Source organism: Hemiscyllium ocellatum (assembly GCF_020745735.1).
Source record: "Hemiscyllium ocellatum isolate sHemOce1 chromosome 40 unlocalized genomic scaffold, sHemOce1.pat.X.cur. SUPER_40_unloc_8, whole genome shotgun sequence".
In the NCBI taxonomy this organism is placed as follows: Eukaryota; Metazoa; Chordata; class Chondrichthyes; order Orectolobiformes; family Hemiscylliidae; genus Hemiscyllium; species Hemiscyllium ocellatum.
The window spans coordinates 72,745-89,859 of record NW_026867536.1 but is presented as its reverse complement, the minus strand read 5'-3'; the positions used below and the strand labels follow the sequence as shown (position 1 = coordinate 89,859).

Here is a 17,115-nt window from a genome sequence, read left to right as displayed (position 1 = left end):
TGAACAGCAGCCCAGAGAGTGGTCACCAGTGAACAGTAGCCCAGAGCGGGGTCACCAGTGAACAGCAGCCCAGAGAGGGGTCACCAGTGAACAGCAGCCCAGAGAGGGGTCACCAGTGAACAGCAGCCCAGAGAGTGGTCACCAGTGAACAGTAGCACAGAGTGGGGTCACCAGTGAACAGCAGCCCAGAGAGGGGTCACCAGTGAACAGCAGCCCAGAGCGGGGTCACCAGTGAACAGCAGTCCAGAGCAGGGTCACCAGTGAACAGCAGCCCAGAGCAGGGTCACCAGTAACAGCAGCCCAGAGCAGGGTCACCAGTGAACAGCAGCCCAGAGCAGGGTCACCAGTGAACAGCAGCCCAGAGCGGGGTCACCAGTGAACAGCAGCCCAGAGCGGGGTCACCAGTGAACAGCAGCCCAGAGCAGGGTCACCAGTGAACAGCAGCCCAGAGCGGGGTCACCAGTGAACAGCAGCCACAGATGCCAGTGAAGAGCGACCACAGTGGATATGCCCGTGAACAGAGGGGACACCAGCGACCAGCAGCCTGGAGTGTAAATGCCAGCGATCAGCCGCTTGAGCCAACCTCAACTGAAATTGTTCAGAAAGCAAAACAATCCCATGAACGAAGTGCTACCGTAACCGACGTTTGCTGTCAGATGATTGGCTAACAGAAGTTCAGTGATAATGTTCCATCATTTGCCCTTCAATGGAGGATTACCAGCATCACCAACAGAGATAAAGCTAAATAAGCAGCATCCCCCCTCAGCACCTCGATTGTGGCGGTGTAAAAATCCCAGGAAGATGGAGGAAAAATGAAGACATCCCCTCCTAACCAATACATGAAGGTGAAAAGTTCACCTAATTTAAACAGATGATTGATGAGGGTGAGGATGCCACTGTGCAGAAACCAGACTAATGCCTACAGACTCCTCAAGATGGGTCAAAAATTGGGAACTGCCTGGTGTATGTTCCCAGGACACAGCAGGAGAGAATCCTTCCATCAACACCGCAGCCATCTTCCATGGTGGACACTCATGAGATTGAAGGTCCTCCAGATGTTGTTCCTGGTAATTATCTGAGTTCGCAAGGAAGATTCAACTGTGTAGAGAATTCAGGGTCCCCTATGGTAACAGATCGACTGCCTGGTTTCGGAGGAATGATATCCTCTGTGGAGATTCTCCGAAAGCTAAAAGGTTGCCCAGCAGAGAAACGGTTAACAAATGAACAGTGGTCTTTCTGAAGTTGTGCCAATCTTTCATGTCTGAAGAGATCATGTCAGAATCGTGGAACTTCCGGACCGTCTGAATTTGTGAAGTCCGAAAGAAGAGGAGGGTGGAGGGTGGAGGGTGGGGAGGTTTAGCAGCAGACACGAAAGCCATTAATTCCCTGGACGTATAAATACTAACAACGGGGAAAAGGCTTTTGGGGGAGATGTTGTTTTAAGCTCATGGTTCTAAAAGAGTTAATTTTGGAGGCATCATCGAGCTTCGGTCAACATGATTGGTGTCCTAGATGGTGAAAAGAATCAATGACCTCAACCAGATGCCAGATTTGTCACCTTTGTTCCTGACAGTCTTAGTTATCATGACTAACTAGCCATTGTGACGTGTACCTACTGCTGTCACCAATCAGCTATTCGTTCAATCCTGTCAACACTGAATTACACAGGCAATTAGACCCTGTGTAGAAAGGACAATTGATGAAGGCACTCAGGGGTGTGGAGTATTTCACTTCCCCCCCCAACTCTATTTTGATTTAAATCCCTACCCTCCCCTTTTTCGCTCACAGATGCATTCCCCTTACAGAGGAGGGCACTGCTTGTCACTGGCCACTCAGGCGATTTTTCTTCCTGGTGGTGAAATACGAATAAAGTTTTTTTGCACTCAATGTTTCTTCACTGTGTCCTGCACGCGACGTGGGTGCTGGGGAGAGAAGAGCATTACTGCTGTTTGTGGGGAGGGGATATTAAACTATATAACCAGGAGCTTAAAACAAAAATTGAAAGCAGCCTGGTCAACTTTCTCTCTCTTCGCAAATGCTGCCAGACCTGCTGTGTTCCTCCATCCTTTGCTCTGTTTGTTCCAGGTGCCCAGCATCTTAGTTTCCAAAATACATTCGCCAAAGGGAGTGTGAAGGGACCAAGGGGGAAGGGTCCGTGGGGAGGAGAAAGGAGGGGCAAGTGTGAGGGAAGGACAGAAAGAGAGAGTAGAGGGAGAAGGAAGAGGGGAGGAGAAAGATGGGAGAGAGGATGTAAAGGGGATGGGGAGTGAGAGGACAGGGGAGAGTAGCAGTGGGACTCAGAGCGAGGATTGGGGAGAGGGAGGAAGTGAGTATGAGAGCAAGGGAGGAAACAAAAAGGAGAGGATGAGAGTGAAACATAGCGAGGGAGAAATGTAGAAACAGGAAAGGAACATGAGAAACAGAGAGAGTGCACGTGAAGGACAGAGAGGGAGAGAAAGGGCAGGGAAAAGGTGAAAAACAGGAAGAGTTTAAGCTTGGAGAAGGAAGACAGGGAGCAGAAAAAGAGTGAAACCATGGGAAAGAGAAAAACAGTGTAGAAAGAATGGGGAGGGGGGTGAGAGCAGAGGAAGTAAACGGAGAGGGAGAAAAAGGGAGAGCAGGTGGGAAGAGGTGAAGGTGGGAGAGCAAGCAAATGGAGAGAAGCAGGGAGCGAGAATGAGGAACAAGACAGACAGTGGAGCAAGAGACAAGAGAGTGTGTGAGTGATGGGGGGAATGTTTCTCATCTGTCTCACAAAGTTGTTTGGGAACTGTTTGTGTGTGTTTTCATTTCCAGCCTCTCGGACTGACTCCAAGTTAAGCAATAAATGTTCAAATTGAAAACACACGATTCTGAAACATCTCCAGCTCCCACACTAAATCCAAGAAAAATTCTTTGCAATCAGTCGTGTAAGGCAAAATGGCATGAAAAGAAGATTTAACCCTCAAGTAACATCTGATTTAAACTGCGCAACTTTCTGACAGAATCAGAGAAAGAGGCCATTTGCCTATCTGCCATGTGTCTGCTCTATAAGAGCACCGCACTGTCGGAGGGTCAGTACTAGGGGAGTGCCGCACTGTCGGAGGGTCAGTACTAGGGGAGTGTCGCCCTGTCGGAGGGTCAGTACTAGGGGAGTGCCGCACTGTCGGAGGGTCAGTACTAGGGGAGTGTCGCCCTGTCGGAGGGTCAGTACTAGGGGAGTGCCGCACTGTCGGAGGGTCAGTACTAGGGGAGTGCCGCACTGTCGGAGGGTCAGTACTGAGGGAGTGTCGCCCTGTCGGAGGGTCAGTACTGAGGGAGTACTGCACTGTCGGAGGGTCAGTGCTGAGGGAGTGCCGCACAGTCGGAGGGTCAGTACTGAGGGAGTGCCGCACGGTCGGAGAGTCAGTACTGAGAGAGCTCCGCACTGTTGGAGGGTCAGTACTGAGAGGGCACTGCACTGTCGGAGGGTCAGTACTGAGGGAGTGCCGCACTGTCGGAGGGTCAGTACTGAGGGAGTGCCGCACTGTCGGAGGGTCAGTACTGAGGGAGTGCCGCACTGTCAGAGGTTCAGTACTGAGGGAGTGCCGCACTGTCGGAGGGTCAGTACTGAGGGAATGCCACACTGTCGGAGGGTCAGTACTGAGGGAGTGCCGCACTGTCGGAGGGTCAGTACTGAGGGAGTGCTGGTCCTTGCAGCGTCTTTTATTGTCCGTCTTTCACGATTGCTGTCTTCTGTCTTTCCCTGTGCATGTCTCCACGTATCTCCTTCTATCCCAGTGCTTCTTCCTTTTTCTTTGTTCCTAAATTTCTCTTTCTAGACAATCTCCCAACTCTTTGTGTCTCTAGATCTCTCTCTTTATCCCACAATCTCACAGTCTCCTTCTTTCACTGCCTCCTTGCTCTCTGGATCCAATCTCTCACTGTCTCTGTCTTTGTTTCATATTCTTGCCCAATCCCTCAACTGTCCCTCCATCCTTGCCTCACTCTGGCCCCAGCCTCTCTCCATCCCAGTGTGTCCCCGTCTCTAATGTCAATTTCATTTTTGTTCCTCTCCATCTCTCTCTGATATTACCCTGTTTCTCACTCTCTGCCTCTTTGTCTCTCAGTCACCAACTTCACGTTCCCATCCTCCATAATGACATTGACCATCTCTTCCACACACAGCGGACTGCCTGCTGAACAAACCAGAGGTATCTCTGGCAGAATCAGCACCTCTGGCTGGGAGAAATTACGATGCAGACCAGCAATGCCGCCTAACCTTTGGACCAGGACATCGGTGGAGACCAGGAAGTGACCCCTGCCGCATTCTTTGGTGTGTAGCCTGGCGGCAGGGGGAGTGGATTCATGCCAGCAAACATCTACCAGCGGCAGATGGCACTGACTGCGGCCAAGGGAGGGTCTGTATGAGAGGAGAATGTGTCTCCAATTGGCAACAGGCAGTGAGTACTCTCGTGTTCACCCTTGGAGCTTTACTCCGTTTACAACCCCGTACTGTCCTTGTCTTGGGAGTGTTTGATGGGGAACAGAGTAGAGGGAGCTGAAAATGTGTTGCTGGAAAAGCACAGCAGGTCAGGCAGCATCCAAGGAGCAGGATAATCGACGTTTTGGGCATAAGCCCTGAAGAAGCTGCCTAACCTGCTGCGCTTTTCCAGCAACACATTTTCAGCTCTGATCTCCAGCATCTGCAGACCTCACTTTCTCCTTGAACAGTGTAGATGGAGCTTTACTCTGTATCTAACCCCGTGCTGTCCCTGTCCTGGGAGTGTTTGATGGGGGACAGTGTAGAGGGAGCTTTACTCTGTATCTAACCCCGTGCTGTCCCTGTCCTGGGAGTGTTTGATGGGGGACAGTGTAGAGGGAGCTTTACTCTGTATCTAACCCCGTGCTGTCTCTGTCCTGGGAGTGTTTGATGGGGGGACAGTGTAGAGGGAGCTTTACTCTGTATCTAACCCCGTGCTGTCCCTGTCCTGGGAGTGTTTGATGGGGGGACAGTGTAGAGTGAGTTTTACTTTCAATTTGAAAGAGTGGAGAAACCTTTACTCTCCATTTAACAGAGGGAACATTCCCCCCCGTATCTAACCTTCTAGAGTGTGCGTCCAAAGTAGTTTCCTGCAGCAATGTGTTTAGGAACTGACAAGGGGACCGGCAATATTGCATTTTGTGAGCAATGAGCCTGATTTATGAATGACCTACTTGTTCCTGAGCATTTGTCAAATAGTGATCAGAACATGATTGAATCATGTGGCCTTTATAAATGAGAGAGATACTAGAATTTTGTATTTAAGTAGGGTAAACATCACACAACACCAGATTATAGTCTGACAGATTTATTTGGAAGTACTAGCTTTCGGAGCGCTACTAAACCTGTTGGACTATACCCTGGTGTTGCGCGATTTTTTTAACTTGTCCACCCCGGTCCAATATGACCACCCCCACATCATCGTATTTAAGTAATAGAGACTTTAATGGGAATGAGACAGATACGGTCCACAGTGAACTGGGAAATTCTGCTATTAGGTAAGCCAACTGAGGAACAGTTCAAAGATACCTCTTTAATGCCATTCAGAAGCAGCCTGTGCCCATGAGTAGGAAACGTTCCTCCTCACAGACAAAATAAGAGCCATGAATATCTCAGCAGCTGAGGGACAGCATAAAACTAAAAGAAAGGGCTATAACATTGCAAAGAACAGTACAGATCCCACAGAATGGGGCCAATACAAAGACCAAAAATCGACCACAAAGCAGCTAAGAAGGATTACGAAATGAAATTTGCAAGGGACAATATTGGTTAACAGTAATATTGGCTCACTGACGGCTGAGGTTGGAGGTATTGTCAAATACCAACGGAAATTGCAGCAGGATTATTGTGCTTCAGTATTCACAGCAGAAAAGCTTGCCAGAATTCCCAAAGAAACTAATAGAGGATTAGGGAGAGGGTCTAAATCAAATTAGCTGAAGTAAATTATCAATAGGGAAATAACTATAGATACGGTGGCTAAGAAGGTGCTTGCCTTCATTGCTCAGGCCTTTAAGTGTAGGAGTTGGGACATCATGTTGAGGTTGTTAAGCTGGAGAGGGTTCGGAACAGATTTACCAGGACGTTGCCGTTAATAGAGGGTTTGAGCAATAAAGATAGGATGGGACTTTTTTCACTGGAGCATAGAAGGTTGAGGTGGCCTTATCGACGTTTATAGAATCATGAGGGGTAGGACAAGGTGCATGACGAGGGTTGTATCCCTCGGGTGGGCGAGTTTAAGACTAGAGGACATATTTTTAAGGTGAGAGGAGGAAGATTTGAAGACGAGCAATTTTTTTTTACACAGAGTGGCTTGTGTGTCCAGAGGAAGGGATGGATGCAGGTACAGTTACAACATTTAAAAGACATTTAGCTAAGTATGTGAATAGGGAAGGTTTGGGGGGATATGAATCAAGCACAAGCAGATGGGACTATAGTAGTTTGGCATTATGGTCAGCATAGACTGGTTGGACTGAAGGGTCTGTTTCTGTGCTGTATGACTCTGTGACTGAGGAGTGACACATCCACAGAACCTGATAGTTTTCAACCATAAAGTGTTTGGTATGCTTTCCTTTATCGCTCAGAGTATTGAGTACAGGAGTTGGGAGGTCATGTTGCGGCTGTACAGGACATTGGTTAGGCCACTGTTGGAATACTGTGTGCAATTCTGGTCTCCTTCCTATTGGAAAGATGTTGTGAAACTTGAAAGGGTTCAGAAAAGATTGACAAGGATGTTGCCAGGGTTGGAGGGTTTGAGCTACAGGGAGAGGCTGAACAGGCTGGGGCTGTTTTCCCTGAAGTGTCGGAGGCTGAGGGGTGACCTTATAGAGGTTTATAAAATCATGAGTGGTATTGATAGGATAAATAGGCAAGATCATTTCCCCTAGGGTGGGGGAGTCCAGAACTTAGACGGCATAGGTTTAGGGTGAGAGGGGGACAGTGTAGAGGGAGCTTTACTCTGTATCTAACCCTGTGCGGTCCCTGTCCTGGAAGCGTTTGATGGGGGACAGTGTAGAGGGAGCTTTACTCTGAATCTAAACCCCGTGCTGTCCCTGTCCTGGGGGTGTTTGATGGGGGACAGTGTAAAGCAAGCTTTACTTTGTATCTAACCCCGCGCTGTCCGTGTCCTGGGAGCGTTTGATGGGGGACAGTGTAGAGAGAGCTTTACTCTGTATCTAACCCCGTGCTGTCCCTGTCTTGGGAGTGTTTGATGAGAACAGTGTAGAGGGAGCTTTACTCTGTATCTAACCCCGTGCTGTCCCTGTCCTGGGAGTGTTTGATGGGGACAGTGTAGAAAGAGCTTTACTCTGTATCTAACCCCGTGCTGTCCCTGTCCTGGGAGTGTTTGATGGGGGACAGTGTAGAGGGAGCTTTACTCTGTATCTAACCCCGCGCTGTCCCTGTCCTGGGAGGGTTTGCTGGGGGACAGTGTAGAGAGAGCTTTACTCTGTATTTAACCCCGTGCTGTCCCTGTCCTGGGAGTGTTTGATGAGAACAGTGTTGACAGAGGTGTACCCTGTATCTAACTCAGTGCTGTGCTTGTTTTGGGAATGGGGGACAGTGTTTGGAAAGTTTATCCTGAATGCTCTTTTCTCTTTTATTACAGAAGCCCATTGATGGTAACTGGGGATCCTGGGGGTCTTGGGGCCAATGTTCCCGGACCTGTGGTGGTGGTGTTCAGTTCTCTCGACGTCGCTGTGACAACCCACTTCCTGCTGCCTTTGGGAGATATTGTCAGGGACGGAGAGATGTCTTCCAGTCTTGTAACCTTGCTCCTTGTCCTGACAGTGGTGAGTGTCCAAGTATAACTCCTGGTTTTTCTTATACAATGCATCGTACTGACCCTTTGATCAAATGTGCCCAACCACATGGTGTTTGACCTGATCATACTCCTACACACTCTCACACCATCTCCCATTCGCCCAGCTTAGGCACACAACTTCAGACACATCTTCCCTTAGTCTCCCACTCTCTCTCACACACATGCTTGCCCTCCTTTTGCACACTGTCAGCCTTTTGCACACTCACCCTGTCACACTGTTTCTTGCACACTGCACTCTCACACATGCACGCACCACTCTCATAGAGATGTACAGCTTCCTCTGGCAGCTCATTCCATACACGTACCACCCTCTGGGTGAAAACGTTGCCCCTTAGGTCCCTTTTATCTCTTTCCCTTATGTCCTCTAGTTCTGGACTCCCCCACCCCAGGGAAATGACTTTGGCTATTTATCCTAGCCATGTCCCTCGTGACATATGCACGCTCTAAGTCACCCTTCCTCACACACAGTCACTCTTACAGTCAACCTCACATTAATATCCACAAGGTAGACATAAGCAAGCACCCGCTGGGGAAATGTCAGCAAACCGCCTCCCAGTTATGTGACCATTCTCGGATGTGACAGGTCGGACGTATCGGGCTGAACAGTGTGAGGCCAGAAACGTACCTGCTCCCAATGGGCAGGGTTACCACCAGGAGTGGGAGCCTTACTATCATGGAATTCGCGAGGCTGACCTCTGTAAACTGAACTGCCTCCTCAAGGGCACCTCACAAGTCACGGTTTTCAACATCAAGGTCAGTTGTTTCTTTCAATACATTTTAGTCAACATGAAGTCTATTGGCTCGGCCAGCATTTGCTGCCAATGCCTAGTTACCCCTCATGAAGGTGATGGTGAGCTGCCTTCTTGAACTGTTACAGGCCATGTGCTGTGGGTTGGCCCACAATGTGCTTAGGGAGGGAATTCCAGGATTTTGACCCAGCGGCACTGAAGGAATGATGACATGTTTCCAAATCAGGATGGGGAACTTGCAGGGGGCTGGTGTTCCCATGTACCTGCTGCCCCTTGTCCTTCTGGATGGAAATGGTCATGGATTTGGAAGGTGCTGCCTGAGGATCTTTGGGGAATTTCTGCAGGGCATCTTGTAGACGGTCCACACCGCTGCTACTGAGCGTCGGTGGGAGGGAGGGAGGAGAGGTTGAAAGTGATGGATCGATGTCAATCCAACAGGCTGCTTTACCCTGGGTGGCATCAGGCTTAATTGTTGTTGGAGCTGCACCCATCTCGCCAGTTGGAGAGTAATCCATCAAACTCCTGAATGGGGCATCAAAAGGGACCTAAGGGGCAACTTTTCCCCCCAGAGGGTGGTACATGTATGAAATGAACTGCCAGAGGAAGTGGTGGAGGCTGGTACAATTACCCATCCAGATGCCTTTTCAATGCTGTATATGAATATGAAGGGTTTGGAGGGATATGGGTCGGGTGCTGGCAGGTGGGACTAGATTGATTACAATATCTAGTTGGCATGAATGAGTTGGACCAAAGGGTCTGCTTCTGTGCTGTACATCTCTATGACTCTAAGAGGTGAGTTATCCATTGCAGGATTCCTAGCTTCTGATCTGTTCATGTAGCACTGTATTTATAAGGCTAGTTCATTCAGTTTCTAGTCATTAGTAACTGCCAAGATGTTGATAGGGAGAGGTTCAGTGATGGTTACACCATTCAATGCCAAGATCTGGTGGTTAGATTGTCTCTTATTGGAGATGGTCATTGCCTGGCATTTGTGTGGCGAAAATGTTCCTTGCTACTTGTCAGCTCAAGCCTGGATAATGTCCAGATCTTGTTGCATTTGAACATGGACTGCTTCAGTACCTGGGGAGTGGTAAATGGTGCTGAACATTGTGCAGTCATCAGTGAACATCCCCACTTCTGACCTTATGGTGAAAGGAAGGTCATTGATGAAATAGCTGAAGATGATTGAGTTGAGGACACTACTCTGAGGAACTCCTGCAGAGAAGTCCTGGAGCTGAGATGACTGACCTACAACAAGCACAACCATCTTCCTATGTGCCAGCTATTACTCCAAATTCTGCCCCCAAATCCCATTGTTTACAGTTTTGCAGGGGCTCCTTGACACCAGTGTCAAGAGCTGTCACTCTCAACTCACGTCTGGAATTCAGCTCTTTTGTCCATGTTTGAATCAAGGCCAGGAGCTGAGTGGTCCAGGCGGAACCCAAACGGGGCATCAGTGAGCAGCTTATAGCTGTTTTCGACCCTTTCCATACCTCTGCTCATGATTGAGTGTCGACTGATGGAGTGGTAATGTTGGATTTGAGATGGTTTGGGTGAAGACACGACCCTGAAAGCCTCCTGCAGACACCCCTCAGCGGTGTCTGACTGTGGTGACAGACTCCCCTCCCCATCCCACATTCCCCTTCCCACCCCAGCTCTTCCATTGTGCCACGCCCTCCCCTCTTTTATAGGTGAAGGACGGGACTCGGTGCACTCCGCACAGTGATGCCGTTTGCGTCCGGAGTCGGTGCGTCAAGACAGGCTGCGACGGGGTCATCGGATCGAGGAAGCGGTACAACAAATGTGGGATGTGTGGCGGGAAGGACTCGGCTTGCAGGCGAATTATCCACCGCTTCCACAAGAGGACGTGAGTCAGAGTCCACTACGCTTCTCAATCTTGCCACATCCCTCAACGTCGCCCCCCCTCCAAGTTCCAGCCTTTTCACTTCATTGGGCCTCTCTGCCATGCAACTGCACGACAGAAATCATTGATTCCCTACAGTGTGGAAGCAGGCCATTCGGCCCATTGAGTACGCACCAACCTCCCCGAAGAGCATCCCACCCAGACCTAACCCCTACACTGCATTTCCCATGGCTATCCCTGGACATTACGGGGCAATTTAGCATGGCCAATTCACCTAACCTGCACACCTTTGGACTGTGGGATGAAACCGGAGCACCCGGAGGAAGTCCATGCAAACACAAGCTCCATATAGGATTTGGAGATGCCGGTGTTGGACTGGGGTGTACAAAGTTAAAAATCACACAACACCAGGTTATGATCCAACAGGTTTATTGGAAGCACTAGCTTTCGAAGTGCCGCTCCTTCATCAGGTGGTTGTGAAGCAGGACCATAAGACATAATTTATCGCAAAACATTCTAGGATACAATTGAACAAACCTAGATTGTTAAGTCTTCCTTCTTTTCGAATGGATTTGCTGGTTTAAATCACATTCTCGAGATAATTTCAGGTTTTATAACAAAAGGTGACATCTCAGCTCAGACAATGCCTTAAAGGTGTGAGTCAGACAGGTTCTATTTCCAAAGTGAAATTTACAAATATTATATAGATTCACTGCCTGCACTGGCTGCTTGCAGGTTCGGCATTTTTTGAGCAAAATAGAATGTATCTGTAAATATAAAAATTCCACAACACCAGGTTATAGTCCAACAGGTTTATTTGGAAGCACTAGCTTTCGGAGCGCTGCTCCTTCGTCAGTTGGATGAAGGGGCAGGCTCCGAAAGCTAGTGCTTCCAAATAAGCCTGTTGGACTATAACCTGGTGTTGTGTGATTTTTAACTTTGTCCAACCCAGTCCAACACTGGCGTCTCCAAATCTTGTCTGTAAATATAATTCTGCAAATGCAAATTCACCCTACAAACTCATATGACATGCAGGAGACAGATTGTGAGTGTGTGTATGTGATTGAATGCATGTGAATGCACTTGAGAGTGTGCGTTTGCATGTGCGCAAGCTTGGTAGAGTGTGTGTATGTGTGTGCACAAGTGTGACAGGGCACAAGCCTGTGAGGGTGTGTGTGTGTGTGAGGTGTATGTGTCTGCATGAGAGAGAGAGCTTGAGTAAGAGAGAGGGAGTGTGTAAGTGTGTATGTGCGTGAGAGTGTACAGTGTAGTGGGGCCACCTGTAGTGTGACATGAAACCAAGGTCGCAGTTGAAGCCATCCTCATGGGCACCGATCCTGGCAGCAACCTCTGCTCGGCTATTTTGTGCTGTTCCGTGGGTCTAGATGAAGAACCGGTTGTTAAAGGTGAAGATGTTGTGATTTAAGATAAAGCGGATGAGTTGTAGGACGGTGTTCGGAGATTGGCAGTTGTTGGTGTTGAGTACTGTGGCTGTTGCCGTGGTGCCGTAATCATGGAGGATGCTGGCGTAGAGTGCTGAAATGTCCATAGTGGTCAACTGGTCTGTGGGTGCTGTGTTTTTGTAACAAATCTGTAGCGTCTCTCCCTCCATCTCCCACTCTTGAAGCAGAGACTCTAAAGCTGCAACGTGGACCAACCGTTTCGGGACTCCCACTGAGAAAGGTGGGCATTCTTGTTTTGTTCCCTCCCCCCTCGTTTATGTCGAACTCAAATTGATGCAATGCAATGTGTTCAAAACAAAGCTGGTCCATGAACTTTGTCAATAAAAACTCAGCAGCTGAGGCACAGAGCCCTCTCATCCCTCTCTCTGTGTGCGCGTGTGTGTGTATATTGTGCAATCCCTAGGGACAAAGAAATTCATGTAAACCGGCCTTTTCTGCCTGCATTACAGCCTGGTATCTAATCGAGGAGTTCAGGGTGGGTTATATACAGAATAACAGATACCCGGGAGTGACTTACAGACTGGAATCTAATCGAGGGGTTCAGGGTGGGTTATATACAGAATAACAGATACCCCGGGAGTGAGTTACAGACTGGAATCTAATCGAGGGGTTCAGGGTGGGTTATATACAGAATAACAAATACCCCGGGAGTGAGTTACAGACTGGAATCTAATCGAGGGGTTCAGGGTGGGTTATATACAGAATAACAGATACCCTGGAAGTGTGTTACAGGCTAGAATCTAATCGAGGGGTTCAGGGTGGGTTATATACAGAATAACAGATACCGGGGAGTGAGTTACAGACTGGAATCTAATCGAGGGGTTCAGGGTGGGTTATATACAGAATAACAGATACCCTGGGAGTGTGTTACAGGCTAGAATCTAATCGAGGGGTTCAGGGTGGGTTATATACAGAATAACAGATACTCGGGAGTGAGTTACAGACTAAAATCTAATCAAGGGCTTCGGGGTGTCTTATATACAGTTTGGACGTGTTGGGGCAAAGGCCGTGTTTCCACACTTATAGAGATTCTTTGAACAGAAGCTGGGGGTCCCATGTATAATGGGCTAAATGCTGCCTTCAGCATAGCTAGAGAGGTTCTCACATCGGGTCCCATTGCCTGATATGATGGGTCGTCCTGGTGTGTTGGCTTTGTGTGTCTTCGGAAGGCAATAGAAGTCCCCTCCACAAGATGGTATAGGGAACTCTGAAAGACAATCAAAAGTCGTGATCAATGTGTTTAGTTCATGGATGTGATCTTTGGTCGGATTGGCCAGTAGTTGCCTATAATGTTCCTGGTTGTTCAGTTGGTGGTACAATTCCTTACTGTAATCTGTTCTATTCTGAATGACGATGGGTTCTCCTTTTTCTGCTGGTCTGATGACAATGCTACAATTGGTTTTGAGAGCATGGGTGGCAATGCGTTATGATTGGGTGATGTTTTGCTCTACCTTGTGGGTATGGCTGATGAGTCTGGCATTTATGTATTTCCAGACGGTTTGAGCATACATGTCAAGCCCAGGGCAGCAGCCTTCCACTGGGGTCCAAATCGACTCCGTCTTTGGTCGCTCCTCTACAGATCTCAGCGATTGTTCTGGTTTGTCGGTTGACTCATTGGGATCACTGCTGACACTTTGAAAGAATTCCTGCAGACCCTCTCTCAAAGGCACACACATACACCTCCCACACACACACACGCCTTCTCACTCACTCATACTACCAAGCTTGCACACACGCAAACACTCACTCTGTCACAAGCACTCACATGCACACGCTCACTCTCTCTCACATTCTCTCTTCTCTTGCCTGTGTGCACACACATATACGTCTATGGAATGAATTTGTATTGCAGAATTATATTTGCAGATAGATTCTATTTTGCTCAAAAAAATGCAGATCCTGCAAGCAGTCAATGCATGCAGTGTAAGATTTAAGATTGGTCTGACTCACACCTTTAAGGCATTGTCTGAGCTGAGATGTCACCTTTTGTTGTAAAACCTGAAATTATCCTGAGAATGTAACTTAAAAGAAGTTCTGGGATTTGCATATTAAAAACCCGAAACCAGCAAATCCATTCTAAAAGAAGAAAGACTTGACAATCCAGGTTTATTCAATGTATTATTGTATCACTGTAAACTTTTGCTATAAATTCTGTGTCTTATGGCCCTGCTTCACAACCACCTGATGAAGAAACAACCGATCAAAAGCTAATGCTTCCAAATAAACCTGTTGGACTCTAGTTTGGTGTGGTGTGGTTTTTAACAAACTCTGCACAGCCAGTTGTCCAAAGGTGGAATCGAATCGGGGTCCCTGGCTCTGCGAGGCAGCTGCCACCCAGTGAGCACCACTGCCCCCAACATTCAGCACTTGCCCCTTGAAAGATTCATTGCTCTCCCTGCCACTTTCCACCCAACCCCGATATACAAACAATTCCAGGGATTATTACCTGGCCCTCGCGACTCCTTGGATCTCTCCATAACCTGTTCTCTTCACCCCAACAGCCTTGCCTCTCCACCTCCTCCCCCTCCTTCAACTCACCTACCAGCCCCCACACTCAGACAGATTTGTCACACAGGCTGCAATTGAAAGGCTGTTAATAACTGAAGCCTCCCGTGGATCTCTTCCAGGGTCAACTACAGCGACGTGGCTGTGATCCCCATCGGGGCGGCCAACTTCAAAGCACGCCAGGAGCACCGGCGAGGGCAGACTCGGCTCACGGCCTACCTAGCCCTGAAGAGGTTGAACGGCAGCTACATCCTGAACGGGGACACTCAGATCTCAGGTTTTGACAGCCTCCTGAGCGTGGGAGGGGTGGATCTGCGGTACTTGGGCTGGAGCCCACAGCGAGACGTGCTCGGTGCAGTGACACGTGGCGGGCTGACCGAGCCGCTGGTTTTGCAGGTGTATACCCCGAGCAGGCAGCGGGTCGTCAGGGTCCTTTACTCTTACTACATTCCTAGGGAGCAGGCAGGCGACAGAAAGCCCACCCGCAAGACCGCTGTGACACTAACCAGCCACAGTGCACTGCCCAATCCCACACTGACTGAGTTCAACATCCCCAATGTCACAAGTCCCACAATGGTGCATGGTGTCACGGTGCCCACTCACACGCCAGCTGAGATGCTAACTATCCACATTGGTGAAGACGCGCTGGCTACTCTCAGCCACCCTCTGACACCAACCCTCCACACAACAACCAAGGACACAGTGCCTAGTCATAGACCCACACCCACAGTAGCCAGTCGTAGACCCACATCCACAGTGCCCAGTCACCTGTCAACATCCACACTACCCAGACGCAGACCCACACTCTCAGTGCCCGGTCACACACCAACATCCACAGTGTCCAATCGCAAACCCACACCTACAGTGTCCAGTCACCTGCCAACATCCACAGTGTCCAATCGCAAACCCACACCTACAGTCCCCAGTCGTGGAACAACATCCACACTGCCCAGTCATAGAATCAGACTCACAGTGCCCAGTCGTAGAACCACATCCACAGTGCCCAATCACAGAACCACAACGCCCAGTCGCAAGTTCACTCCAACTCTAACCCCTCGCTCGATTACCAAAGTCACACTGCAGTATGGCCAGCCGGGTAAGAGGGAGCCCTCAAGTGACCTGCACAATGCAAAACTGCCCACTCCCAAACGGCGTACCCTCTCGCTTTACAGACCACCACGGCCCACCCGCATCCGGCTTAACCCACCACTGTCCCAGACCAAAGCCTCCTCCACCAGCTGGCATCCTGGGCCATGGCAGAGCTGCTCAGTCACATGTGGGGTAGGATGGCAGGTTCGGTGGATACAATGCCGGGACAGGCGTGGTGTTGTCTCAGCGGGTTGTGACTACCAGATGAAGCCAGCGAGTATGGCTCTGTGTGTCATGCAGAGATGTTGAGGGGGTGGGGTGGTATGGCCTCTGTCTTCAATACCCCCCTTCTCCTAGGCTCCTCACGACTAGCCCCATTCAAACACTCCCAGGTAAGGGACACCATGGCATGAGATACAGAGTAAAGCTCTCTTTACTCTTTTAAACTGAAAGTAAAGCTTCCCTCAACATTGATCACTTCCAGGACATAGACAGCACGGGGTTAGAAATCGAGTTAGGCCCCACCTACAGTGTCCCCATCAAACATTCCCAGGACAGGGGCAATGCGGGGTGAAATACAGAGTGAAGCTCTCTTCACATTGAGCACATCAAACCCTCCCAGGACAGGTACAGAACAAAGTCAGATAGCATTTAAAATTCCCTCTCATCTATACCTTCCAGGTGCACAGGGCAGATTCAGCACGGGTTTCGACACAGATAAAGCTCTAATGGAATTTTAAATTATTGACTGTTTCTGTTTCAACATTCTGCCTATAAGATGCTGGCTTTCAGTCAGGGTCTCCCCATGACTGATGCTGCTTTATAATTCACATTGCGTTGTGTGATGTAAATCCCTTCTCTTGAAATTGCTCATTCAATGAATTGATTTTAAGCAAAATGTTCCGATGTGCGTCCTTCATTTGTTAAAGTTAGCACCCCCAAAGCCTGTCTATCATCTACACGGCACAAGTCAGGAGTGTGAAGGGATACTCCCTACTTGTCTGGATGGGTGCAGCTCCAACAGCATTTAACAACATCCAGGACAAGGCAGCCTGCTCGAATGGCACTACATCCACCAGCTTCAAATTTCCTATCCTTGTGGCTACGCCATGGGTTGGCTATGTGACCATTCTCTTTTTTTAGGTGTCGATGCAAAGATGCCAAGATGGAGGCCAACTTACACAAGAATTTCCCACAATAATTCACCAGGCCAAGGAAAGACTTAAACTCCAGGGCACTTTTGGTCACCCTCACTTTATCTCCCAGGGTGTAACACTATCCTGTCCACTCTGTAACCCAAGTTGGTCACTTGGGGTGCCTGGAACACATATTGTTTCCTTCTAAGGCATACGTCGGCCTGGGAGAAACATCTAAGAACTAGGTCTAAGTTTTCTAAGTGTTCCTTATTGATCTTCCCTGTTATTTGCATGTCATCGAGATAAATGGCAAGCTGGTTCAGACCCTGTAAAATGTTCTCCATTGTTCGCTGAAAAATTGCACAGGCTGACGATATCCCAAACGGCAGTCTTGTATATTGGTACAAACCCTTATACGGGTATTTATTGTAGGATACTCCTGGTAATCCTCACTTAAACACATTTGCAAGTACACATGGCTCATGAAGG

The 17,115-nt window shown here is 48.9% G+C and overlaps 1 protein-coding gene across 1 annotated transcript in view; it reads left to right on the top strand.

The window, feature by feature from the left end:
• The window catches only part of LOC132808848 (A disintegrin and metalloproteinase with thrombospondin motifs 5-like), a 47,334-nt gene extending 30,978 nt beyond the window's left edge, over positions 1 to 16,356 (top strand). The window contains exons 5-9 of the mRNA XM_060822285.1: positions 4,147 to 4,421; positions 7,605 to 7,788; positions 8,404 to 8,573; positions 10,261 to 10,436; positions 14,524 to 16,356. Coding sequence (XP_060678268.1) covers positions 4,147 to 4,421; positions 7,605 to 7,788; positions 8,404 to 8,573; positions 10,261 to 10,436; positions 14,524 to 15,799 — 2,081 coding nt within the window. The 3' untranslated portion in view covers positions 15,800 to 16,356. The remainder of the gene's footprint in view (positions 1 to 4,146; positions 4,422 to 7,604; positions 7,789 to 8,403; positions 8,574 to 10,260; positions 10,437 to 14,523) is intronic.
• The last annotated feature ends 759 nt before the right edge of the window (positions 16,357 to 17,115 follow it).